We start from the raw sequence: 12,537 nt of genomic DNA on the forward strand, positions 1-12,537 counted from the left end.
TACGCGTTAACTCATCTTACTGGGGATAATTCGAAAAAGATGATATAGACACAAGCTGTAAGTTTTTAGGAAGCCTTGGGAAAGCAAGCTAAAGAAAATAAGGACAAGTTATTTAATTTCTGAGTTAGTCTTCTCATCTTTGAAATGAAGTTAAATAAGATTGCACTGCACGATATACATAAGAAATACTAAACAACTGGTGGCTATTGTGATTGATTAGAGAAAGTAAAGTAGGGCCTTTCTGAATGCATCTAGTTAGAAGGAATTTGGCAGAAAAGCACTGAACTTCAGCTGAAGTCCTCTAGTTTAAAAAAAAAGAAAAAGCAGTTTAATATCTTACCTGCAACAGCAGATTAAAAATTAAAAGTAGATATGAAGAGTGTGCAAGAAAGGCAATGGAAGTTAGTAATAACCTATTTGCTAATTCAAGAATCATAAAATACACTGATAAATTTAAGTGAATATAAAAACACTGTTTTTATGTTCAAGTGTTTCTCAACTGTACTCCTAACCAAAGGATATCACGTTCATATAATTTTGTGACAAGGTGTTTTACAAATCACAGGACAACTATATGGCTGTTATGCTTTTAATGGAGGGAGGCACAAAATCCATCAATGCAAAAGAATGTTTTACACTCATTAGCACAGTGATTGTTAATTTAGGGATACACAATGTGTTAAACCTCAAAAACTACAAGGTTTCCTGCAACCTAAGATAATGGAAAGGCTCCTTAAGTTTTTACCCACCACCTTTAGTTTTAAAGTTCTAAATGGTATTGGAGAACTAAAAAATAATAGGCTCGTTTCAGCTGTGGTTCAAGAATTCTAATGAAGTTGGCAATGACACTGGGAATGTGAAGTTTCCCCAAAAGGGCTTTCTAGATGACCACATCACAAACTTTAAAAGCATTTCCAATAACACATAGGCAAGTTGAGTGGCTTAATAGTGTAAAAGCCTGGAAAGCAGCTAAGATGTCTCATCTTACGGAATTTTAAAACATGGTATAAATACCATTTCTTTCCTACAGAGAAACTTTTTAAAGCATGGACATAACTTTAGGGATGCTAAGGAAACATCAATACTTTTCATAAAGCTTCAATAAACACCCCAAGGCACAGTGTTCAAAACGGCCTATTCACTAAAATGTCACTGCATTATAAGCTATAGGTATGCTATGCTTGCAGTGAGAGGACATTTAATTTATGCCTAGTTAAAAGCACCAGGTGTCCAGTTCAGCTTACATTTACACAGGATGCACCAGTAACACTTAGGATAGTGAATAGTTCAAGTACTACATTTCCAGCATGTCTTGCCTTTTGCTTTTTGATTAGTCAGCACTGGGGCTCTTCTGCCTGTAGTTCTTCAGAATACTTTGAAAGAGGCTAGGATTACCCTGAATATAGTCTTCAAGCAATATGGAGCCCTTCTGAAAGAGCTGTCTAGATACTTCAATAATAACGTTTAGAGAAGGGAATAAAGATAAAACTTGAAATGGTTGAGTTTGTTTCAAAAAAAGAAAAATAATGTAGAATCTGGCATGTAAGCTAAAATGTTTTGTAATTAATGTCAAAAATTGCCAAGATTGTTAATACTGTTTTGGTAAGAAAAAAACCACTATATTGGCAAGGTTAATTATTTGTGTGAAATAATATTGTACATTAATTAAACAGAAGAATTCACCGTTAATGGAAGAAAACCCACAAGAAGGGGAAGCATCCAAAGGCAATCAAGAGGTTAGGTTAAAAAAAAAAAAAAAAGTAAGTTTACTAGTTTCAGAATACATCAACACACCTTGATTATAAAACTATTTCATTTTTAAAACTACAGTGCTTTAATGTACTTCTAATAACAACCCAAACTAAGGAGCCGTGGAGGCTTATGAAAAAGACCTACCCACTATGATGCTGTGTTTCTAGTGTAGGGGTGAATTAATACTTCTGTAAGAAGGAACTGAATCACCTCAACATCAACAAACAGCCTTTTTCTTTTACACAGTAACTCATAATTTGATTATTTCTCTTCACTAGTTCAAAATTAGGCAGAAAAGGAACTACATCAGACCCAGAAACGCAATGATTTGGCAAGCCGCAGTTACTCAGCTCATGGATTTGTGCTAATCTGCAGAAAATTTGCTTGACTCCAGTACTCCATTCCTTCACATCTGTAAAGAAAAGCCCATAGATAAAAAGTCACTTCACTGCAGGATAAAAAGCAAGTTTCCCACCCTGAAGCTCTCACTTCTCAATAAGCTACTAGAATCCACACAGGCTCCAAAAATTCCCCCAACAGCTACATCATCTTGAAAGGTCACTTTCAAGTATGTCCTCGTTACTTCATGGAGCAAGTTCAAGTGAAATACATGAAATTTTTATGATCTTTTCCCCACCTCACCTAATATAGAAACCATTAATAGGAATACAGTTCAGTGGGCAAAGTATGAATTCATATATAAGGCAAAATATCTTTGAGCAGCTAAAACTAATATTTGCACTAGTGGCATGTACCCACCTGTAGAGGAGTTCGATACAACCATTTTTCTTTATCAACTTTAAGCTGCATACAGGCAAAGAGATCACAAACTGCTGGGAGGCCGTAACGGTCTGGGGGAAAGCTGTGTTCCTCCTGTAGGGGCGAATTAAGTAATACTTCCTGCAAGAAGACAAAAGGTGGATTGCTACATGACAACTGGGAGGCGTGAGACCAACAATTCATCTTCAAATAGTGTAGTGTCTATAAAGAATGATGTAAATGTTGGGCATTCTAATAATGAGCAAAGGGGACAACTATTTTCTCTTTTCCATAAGTAGCAATAAAATAGGCCAGATGGGGATTTGGGGCCTAGAAAATGCACAGAAATTTCAGTTTGAATAATCAAATCCTCCATTCTGTTGCTAACATGGCACCAAAATTAATACTTAAGCCATATTTAATAGTTAAGATATTTAAGGATCTGGCCCATTTGCAAGGTTTGGGATTAAGAAAGTAAAAATGTATTAAATATACTTCAAAAGGTGCTATTTTAATGTGTTGTGCTCACCTTGGCCTTCCGAAGTAGCCATTTGTCTTCTCCTGAGGATAACTGGCTAAGATTTCCTGTCTTTTTTCCTGGCAAGACCCAGTCAGCTGTGTTAAAGGGACACCAGGAAGTGGCCAAGTGGCTTGTAAGCTTTGGTATGCCAGCTCTGTCCTCTCTAAGAGGCACTTCCTTGGGACATCCTTCTTTGCATGAGGGGGTAATGAGCCACTCTGACAAGGGACTGTTCCTTATGACTTGGAAGGAATCAGCAATTCTAGAAGAAGCCATTGCCTTTGGTGCCTTAGCTTGTTCTGTTGCCTCTCTTCTGGATGGACAGAGCCACATATTCAGGGAATCTTTATGTTTCTCAGGTTCAGGTTTTGGTTCCACAGGCATACCATTTTTATCCTTTCCTTCTTTCTTCAGAAGCCATTTACACAGAGCTTCCTTCTCACAATTTTCATCACACACACACTCTGCAAAGCTTGTACAGGGCTCATTGGCTTTGCAGACCTCCTCTACTTTATATGGGTCTTGATGATTCTGGACAAGCCAATCCTCAGTAATCATGCTGGGAGTGGACAAGGGTTTCTTGGCCTCCAAGTGGTCATTCAGGCACTTCAGATTGCCCAGGTTCTCAATCTCCACACCTTTGAGCTGGTTACCCTGACAATTGGTACAAGAATCAGGCTTGACAAGCCAATCATTCACACTATAGGACTCCTGGAACACCTGGAACAAGAGCTTAAACTTCTCACTGGTTTCACAGCTGCCATTCTCAGGCTTCTCAAGCTTATGGGATTCCTGGGGAGTCACCAGCCAATCAGAAAGCTCCATCTCATCTTGATCAAGAAGCTCTAGATCTCCAACCTTTTCAATTTCAATGGAGTAAGAACTGGTAGTAGAATGGCTGTTACACTTTTGGTAACTTGGTTTTTCAGAAACTTCTTGTTGCTGACTCTTGTGGAGCCAATTTTCCAAGCCCTTTAGGTTGCCCCAGACTTTACTGAAGAAATTGCAGGCTCTGGCAGAAGTCTACGTAAGAAGTACACAATATTAGTTTGCCAGAATATTATGACTGCTTTGGGATTCAATGATAAGACTTCTACTTATATTTACCACACTGCCCAATGTTTCTAAATTTAAGTATATACATAGCCAAAAGGTATGGGATTTCTCTATTAAGATATTAAAATATATGGTTACAGTAAAACTTAATTTTCTGCAGTTTTAAAATAAACAAGGCAAAATAGGAGGAAGCATTTGTAGTGGTTTATAGAAAAGAGACTAGTACTTCTATATAATGTGACTTTATGAATAAAGAAGACAAAAATGAGCCATGGATATGATGAGACAAGTCATCAAAGAAGGCTAATAAACATGAAAAATACTCAACCTCCTTAGTAATCTAAGAAACTCAAAACAAAAGTTTTTACTGTTACTTCGTGTCAAATTCAGAGAAATAAACTTGTAAACGACTACCACTATTAGAGAAGTTTCAGGGAAGCAGGTCTCTTCAATACTCTGGTGGGAATATAAACTGCTATCAACTTCCTGGAAAGCCAAATTGGCAATCTGTAGCAAAAGTCTTAAAGGGACTGCAGAACTATAATCTAGGAATGCCATTTCTAAGAATTTACTCCTAAAGACTGAATCAAGAATGTACGCAAATAATTAGTTCCTGGACATGCAGAGGAAATGTATTTATATTCAGAAAAACTGAAGTTTAGAGCCAATCAATGAAATATTATATAGTGTGAAGGATTTTATGGAAGAAATTAAATGACAGAGAAATATATTCATGCTCTATTAGTAAAAAAATCTGCTAGCCAAAACAAAAGTTACAGAATGATATTTTTCTTTAAAAGTGTATGTATGCATAAACAAAAATGTTACAGTGGTTGTTTCCGCATGTGGGATTATGGGCTTGTATTTCTTTATACAGTTTTTTCCTAAGCTTTTTATCTACAGTGTAGACGTGTCACTACTGTAATAAAAAGTTATTAAAAGATATATATTTCCCAGACTAGAACTAAAAACCAAACAAAGACATACACTATCAGTTAATAACTAGCCCCATCTATTACTTCATCTATCTCAGAAACAATAAAGGCAGCAACACACCTGACTATTCTCCAAGGTCTGCTTTTGGGTGAGCCAGTCCTGCAGATTGGTACTGGGTATGTAAGGAACTTGGCGACTGCTGGCAGGTTTGCTTCCAAGGAGCCATTCGCTGAGAGGGACAGCTGTGGTGCTGGATGCTGACTTCTGCTAATCACACAATACTTTACTGCTTAACAAGGCAATGTCAAATGCAGTAGGAAGTTTGCCAGAAAAGCAGGAGACCCAAGTTCTCTAATCTTGGCTTGGTGCTGACCCTGCACAAGTCAAATGACTTCCCTAAGCCTCCATTTTCACAATTACAAAACAAGGAGTATAGCTGATCTCCAGGGTTCTTCTCAACTCAAAACTTCTAGGATCCTATATTCACATTGCCTTTAGAAGTAAATCACCTCTATGAATGATAAAGAGAAGGATCCCTAAGAGAGAACCAACCCAATCAGAGAGCTATTGATAATTCTTATGAACTAACTGATAACAATTACTTTCTTACTCAACACCTCTAAAACCTCTAAATTTCTGACATTCAGTCTCAAGGGAAGCATTTAATTGCATAAACTAATTTATTACCACTGGTGCCTTTTTACAAATAATTCGTAGCCAAAAAAAAAAAGTGATATAATCAAAACCCAAAAGAAACATAAGCCAAGTAATAACTCAGTTACAAGAAACAAAATGACATTTTACCTGCTCTGGCAATGCGATATAGCTTCTTTTCTCCAGAAAGGGCCCAATATTTGATGAACTAGCATGAGCCATCAGGTGCTCAGGAATTTGCTATAAGAAAAAAGCAAATTAATCATGTTTACTAATGTTATGCTTTCATACCAAAAAAGTGAAACTGTAATCCCTAAATTTCAAAAGTATTAAGCAAAGTGTTACATTGCACTAGAATATTCTTTATACTAAATTCACTGACCTACGAAGTAGTTATAAAATCTGAGAGTTCCCTATCTATTGTACTACATAACTATCTTCATGTAAGAAACCTTCACCAGAATTGGTAGTATTACTACTTTTAACAAGACCCAAATGAGACCATATTTGACTCTAAAGACCATTCAAGCCATGAATTTCATAAGAAAGAAGTCAAAGGTATTTAAAGGGATACAAGATGAATTCTAGAGATGATCAATGAGTCAATACCACATTCCAAGCACTACCAGCCTAATACTCTATAAATTTAATCAGAAAATGAAATTTCTGAAGCTTATCAAATTCTCAAGAAAGCCACTATTCACAGTGAAAATGTGTTATTTTTAAGACCACCTGTGAGGCCACAGACCTGAGAAGCTCAGTATGAACCTTCTGAGATGAACACTACTCACAATGGTCTTAAGAGACCCAAACGTGGTGATTGCCTGGCGCAGGGCAGTTATATCGGCTTCAAAGAGTAGGACAGTCGAATCTTCAGGTTTGAGGGTCAAACTGCCCAGTCTGGAGAAAAAAAATAAAACCTGGCTATTTTAAAGAAACATCTATTTCAAATTCATCCAAAATAGAAACCAAATTGTGAGTTATTTGAAATGACTGTACTTTTCTAAGAAACTCAACCAAAGATAGATGACTTAACCATGTACCATGTATCATACCAAGTATGATATTAAATATATAAAGCAGGATGATCTTATCCAAGGAAGAGAGACGTCAAGTTAAATCCAAATCATGCAATGAGTTACAAAGTGACTCTTTTTTAATACACCAAAGTCAAAGAGCCAAAGTCAAAACAAGCAAAAAGGGTCTTTACCTCTCCAGGCACACAGAGACTTGATTGGCTAGATCTTTGTTCTGGGTGCACTCCAGCTGATGAATAAGACAATTGAACTGACCCAGCAACTATAAAAAAAATGAAACCATCTAGCCACAATGATACTAAAAGCACCAAGTGTATCCAAGTTAACAAATAGCAAATAGCACTCGAGATTAAATTTTTATCTCATCTATATTAATGCTGCATTACAGGAAAAAGTCTCTGGAAACCAGAAACCACATTCAAACCAATCATGGCCTTGCAGTCATCTTACCCAGTACAGCTGTTGGGCCTGCTGCTGTAGCGTCTCCTCTTTAAGCTGATAGATCAGATCTACCTGTTCATACAGCCACACCTCACGGCTTCGAAGGCATTCCAGGTGACGACTTATGCAACTGTGAATCTGGGCTTTGACCTAGAAAACATATATATGTTAGCTTCACTAGTGCTGTAAGCTCAAAGAATGGTGTTTACCACAGAATGGCGAGGTCCCTAAACTTCTGGGGGTCACAAATCCTTTTGATTATCCAATGACATTTATGCAGTGTCTCCCCAGAAAAATGCATACATTCAAAATTTTGCCTATAATTTCAGCGTTGAGTCCTGAATCCCATCCATGAAACCACCAAAGCCCCATGGACCCAGTTTAAGAATCCCAGCCATAATGCATATCTAAGCTCCAAAATCCTCCTTCAATACTCCTTCTTCTAAGAGGATCAGGTTTATTTTGGGTGTCCTAAAGGAGTCAAGAGAAAATACAAGGATATGTCATGCGATACTGATGCCCCTAAGTTTTCCACATAATTTGAAAACCTATAGTTTTACAAATTCATCAGTGGAAGAAGACAAGAATATTAATAACTAGCCCTTACCTCTTTTCTCACCCTACAAATGAGCAACACATTTACAGTAGGCCAATTTAGTAAAGAGATGTGTCACTACATGTCAACAGCCAGAAGACCATCAGGGTAGACAGTTTATGTAAAATTATAAACTAAATGTCTCTGGAAGCATAAAGAATGATTCAAGAGGGATAAATATAAAATTTCTAAGGAAGAAAATCATAACATCTATAAATTATCCAGGAGAATCCACATAAGAAACTATATATATTTTGTTTTGTTTTGTTTTTGTTTTTGTTTTTTGCGGTATACAGGCCTCTCACTGTTGTGGCCTCTCCCGCTGCGGAGCACAGGCTCCGGACGCGCAGGCCCAGTGGCCATGGCTCACCGGCCCAGCCGCTCTGCGGCATGTGGATCTTCCCGGACCGGGGCACGAACTCGTGTCCCCTGCATCGGCAGGCGGACTCTCAACCACTGCGCCACCAGGGAAGCCCCAAGAAACTATATTTTAAAACACCTTTTTCTGGATAGTAAAGTGGTATTTCAAAGTCATGTAACACTTGGTCTACCCACTCACCAGCAGAACGTTATTAGGCCAATAGAAGGAACAGATTTCGTTCTGGCTAGCTCTAACAATTAAGTCGTTTATAGAACCATGCCACCACCAAAACCATGCCAATACCAAATTAACAGATGGTAGGGGACATGCTGAAGTGCCATCCTTTATGCATTAAGAACAACTGACCAGTTCAATGAGCTGAGCTCATTCACTTTGTTACTTTTTAGCGGATGGCAGTGCTTGGCACAGGGACCACACACGGAAGCAATCAAAAATGCACGCTGGGGCTTCCCTGGTGGCACAGTGGTTGAGAGTCCGCCTGCCGATGCAGGGAACACGGGTTTGTGCCCCGGTCTGGGAAGATCCCACATGCCGCGGAGCGGCTGGGCCTGTGAGCCATGGCCGCTGAGTCTGCGCGTCCAGAGCCTGTGCTCCGCAACGGGAGAGGCCACAAGAGTGAGAGCCCCGCATACCGCAAAAAAAAAAAAAAAAAAAAAAAATGCACGCTGGACTGAATTATCTAAGGTGGTGCAGGAGTTTCCAAACTCTTCTAACATCTGCTTTATTTTCCCTTTGGGATCAAAGGCATCAACATTTCAGGCAGACCATGCAAGGCATGGGGTAAAACTTTTGGGTTTGGAGAAGCCAATCCCTTCGCCATGCTCTAACCAGCCCTGTAATAAGAGTTCAGACAAGGAAAGAGAAAAGCACACGTCACACCTCTCGCAAGTTATCTTTAATTTGCTGTTCAGCCCGGAGAACTCCACCAATAGCAAGCTCCAAGTCCCTCCGTGCATCACAACACCTCAAAAGGGGTTCTTTATTACTGGAGCAGCCACTCTGGTCCTGTGAGGTACTCATTCTGCTCCCTGTTCCTTTAAAAGAAAAAAAGAACAATCCAAATTGCACCATAATTACAACCAAAAACCACCCTGCAATCATCTCCCAAATGATTATTCCAACCAGCTCCCAGTTACTAACTACTTAGATTACTTCCGACATAGGACTTGGTACATAGTATACCCTTACTAAATATTAACTCCTCTTCCCCGCCCACCATTACTGTGTTCCTGCCCAAAAATCCTATGCATCTACTTTAGTTACACTTTACATGGGAACAGATATTTCTGAAAAAATACACTAAATTGCCTGAATTGATAGGGCATATAGCCTCTAAAAAGTTAAAAGAACACTAGATTGTTTCTATTTACATACCTGAAGTCATAAGGGGCATGTGTTCTCGTTTTATAGATTTAGAGCTGAAGACTAAAAGGTCTAGAAGGAACCATAATTACTTTGGAAAGAAGGTGCAAACCAATAACCTAATACACAGAGTTTAGAACACTGTTTAGATCTGACATTAACCTAAATTTATTGGGAGGATTAAATTTTTTATTCCCCCCCTCCTTTTATATTTAGGAAGAACTCAGGGATGCCTTCATAGCTAGGAAACTCTCAGGAATGTAAATCTGACAATAATTTCATGGGATTCTGCTATAAGGGAGGTACTTAGAGAAACTGGTGTGGGAAACCACAGAGAATTTTCTAATAAGCATAGGAGAGAAGAAACAGAAGTGGAAAAATACCACATAACCCAAGATATAATGATATGAGACTGGGACAGAAGACTGTCAGAAAAGCAATGAAGCAAAGCTTGACAAAAACTGCTGGAAGAACAGTCTGATGTGTATCCTGGATAGATCCAGAATCAGAGATGGTTTCTAAATACTTACAAAAAGAAAGCAGTGATCACAGTAGCGCAGCATGGATTCACTAAGCCCTGTGACACCAAAATTATTTCCTTCTTGGGTAGTTTTACTGAACTGGCCAGTCAACGTAATCCTTTAGACACGATATATTTGGACAATAGTAAGACTTGTGACAAGGTTGTATACCATCTTTGTGGACAAAGTGAACATGGGCAAAACAGGCCAACTAAATTGAATCATAAAATTATTTTTTACAAAGTACTCAAAGGATAATGAATTGAAACCAGTCTGTTAAGTATTTAGAGGTATGCCCCTGTTTTCCCCAATTACTCAACTGTTTTCCCTAATTGCCTGGATGAAAACACAGAAGGTAGACATTAAAGTTGGAGACAACACGGGGCTGTGACAAAAACAGATTCCAAACAATCTCTACATAGCTGTTATATCTTATAAAACAAAAATGTAGATTTTTTTTTTTTACTTGAACGGGAGAGGACAAAGTGGAAGAGAATAAATGTAAAAGGATGGAGGTTTTTAATTGAAAGCAAGCTCTATATGAGTTAGCAGTGTGCTGGATCTCAGAGGAAAATTACTTACATGCTATTTGACTACATTTACCAGAAGTATAGCATTTGCCACTAATCAGTTCCATGTTTATTAGACTAATTTTGAAATTTCTTTCTGAATAGCAAACTTCAGAAAGAGGCATTTAGAAGAAAAAAGAAAGGGGCCTCAAAACCATGAAAACTTTCTCCAGGAAGGGAGGCTGTTTAGATAAGAGGAGTCTCTGGGAGGACAAATTTACTATTCTGGAATACTTGGAGACCTGTCAAATAGAATTAGACCTGTTCAGAATGACCCAAAGGAGTAGAGGAGGATTAACAGAAGATATCTGAGGCAACATATAAAAGAACTTCCTAACAGTCCTGAAGGAAACGACCTTCTCAGAGAAGCAAGCCAGCTTTCGGCTGAACAGCAGTCTACACAGTGCAAATGGCTGACTGCTCATCCGAGACACAGGGAACTCTGGCCTACACTGCATCTTTAAGCCGAGGTTTAGGGCCAGGTGGCTAGCTAGAAGCTGAAACGGGCTAAACACTGTGATTCCCCACCCCCAGAAATAAGACAGCGGGAGGAAAAAGCCCAGTAGGCTTTCTTTTGACCATCTCAGCAGAAAATTCCCATTCAGGAACTAGAGTTCCTGAAAGATTCAGGAAATTTTCTAACTTCCCCCTGCTGTTTTGTTGCCACAGTCTGTTTCCCCATAATGATCTCTCAAATGGAAGGGCTTCATTAACTGGATTCGACAGGAATCCCCTTGGAGATTTTTTTTCCAACCCTTGAAACACCAGCTGCAGCTACTTTGCTACCTTCTTTCTCACACTGTAAGCTGCCCTGTTTTAAGCACACCATTAGTGTGCACTTAGTGCACACTGTAGGAACTTTGAACAATACCTGCATAACGAGTGAAATGCTGGCTCATATTCAGAAAGTGGAATGTCACCGCATTACCACAAGTTGCTTCACTTTTCACTTAAGTTACTTATATGCAAAGCATGTTTAGGTGTCTTTCAAATGTATAACCAACTTTCACCTGTGCCAAATTTCCCATTCTTAGGACCTCACCATGTGTGTGCAATGCCACAATGCCTGGCACAGTGTAAAATTTAAACAGTAACATTAAGTCAAAATGTTGCTTCACAATGTCAAATACCCCAGAACTCTAGATCACGTGGGAGACAAATTCAAATGCATACAGTGCTGACTAAGAGAAGTCTTCTCAAGTCCATCACAAATACTATACAACTGCCTAACAAGAACAGAATATGGGAAAAGTACACAAATTGGATTTTCCCCTTATCAGCTATGGATAGAAAATAGGATGAGATTTAAAAGTTACAAAACTGATTTTCCCCACATATTTATCCCTTGTTTTCAAATTAAAATGAGTGTTATCCTTCAAAACAGTAACCTTGTTAGAGTAGGGGTCTTTAAAGCCATTAAGAAAACCTGTTTCATTCCTTTACGGCCAGCCCCAGGGATGTCTGTCCCTTCGCTGCCCTTGGCTCTGACCCTCCTCCTCCCTGTGGAGCAGTCAAGGGGCAGTCAGCTTCCATAGTTGAAATCCCAAGAAAGAAGCTGTGCAAAGGTTTGCCTTCTTGTACTGCAGTGAGGAGAGAGCCCTCAGAGCTGAAATCAAGAACTCCACCACATGGGTGAATTCAAACCACAATAAGGTGAAGCCTGAGCTAGCTTTATGAAATGTCACATCCAAAGAGACCTTTATGAGTTATCTAGCTCATATGGTCAATTTCAAAAATTCACCATTCCTTTCAGGTTAGAGAGTCAATGTAGCAAGCATGATGTTTAAGAGATTACTCTGAGGCCTGACAAACCAGAATTCCAGCTCCATCTGCAACCTTCAGACCCATGAGCGAGTTACTTAACTTCTCTGGACCTCAGTTTCCTCTAGAAAAATGTGGACAATGACAGTAGCTACAAAGTGCTGCAATGAAGTTAAAGTGAGACAGTATCTG

The 12,537-nt window shown here is 38.9% G+C and overlaps 1 protein-coding gene across 8 annotated transcripts in view; it reads right to left on the reverse strand.

Moving 5' to 3' along the window:
- Positions 1–12,537, reverse strand: part of NCOA4 (nuclear receptor coactivator 4) — a 30,741-nt gene that overhangs the window by 7,515 nt on the left and 10,689 nt on the right. For 2 of the 8 annotated variants that reach the window (XM_004283385.4, XM_049697397.1), the window contains exons 2-10: positions 9,012–9,166; positions 7,165–7,305; positions 6,888–6,976; positions 6,469–6,577; positions 5,828–5,917; positions 5,144–5,287; positions 3,041–4,054; positions 2,512–2,652; positions 576–2,164 (exon numbers count right to left, since the gene is read on the reverse strand). In XM_004283385.4, coding sequence (XP_004283433.2) covers positions 2,159–2,164; positions 2,512–2,652; positions 3,041–4,054; positions 5,144–5,287; positions 5,828–5,917; positions 6,469–6,577; positions 6,888–6,976; positions 7,165–7,305; positions 9,012–9,152 — 1,875 coding nt within the window. In that variant the 5' untranslated portion in view covers positions 9,153–9,166 and the 3' untranslated portion in view covers positions 576–2,158. Of the gene's footprint in view, positions 1–575; positions 2,165–2,511; positions 2,653–3,040; positions 4,055–5,143; positions 5,291–5,827; positions 5,918–6,468; positions 6,578–6,887; positions 6,977–7,164; positions 7,306–9,011; positions 9,167–10,024; positions 10,049–12,537 lie in introns of those variants that run through there. The other 6 variants (XM_049697394.1, XM_049697395.1, XM_049697396.1 and 3 more) reach the window with 5 other exon arrangements.

Source organism: Orcinus orca, chromosome 14 (genome assembly GCF_937001465.1).
Source record: "Orcinus orca chromosome 14, mOrcOrc1.1, whole genome shotgun sequence".
Taxonomy (NCBI): Eukaryota; Metazoa; Chordata; class Mammalia; order Artiodactyla; family Delphinidae; genus Orcinus; species Orcinus orca.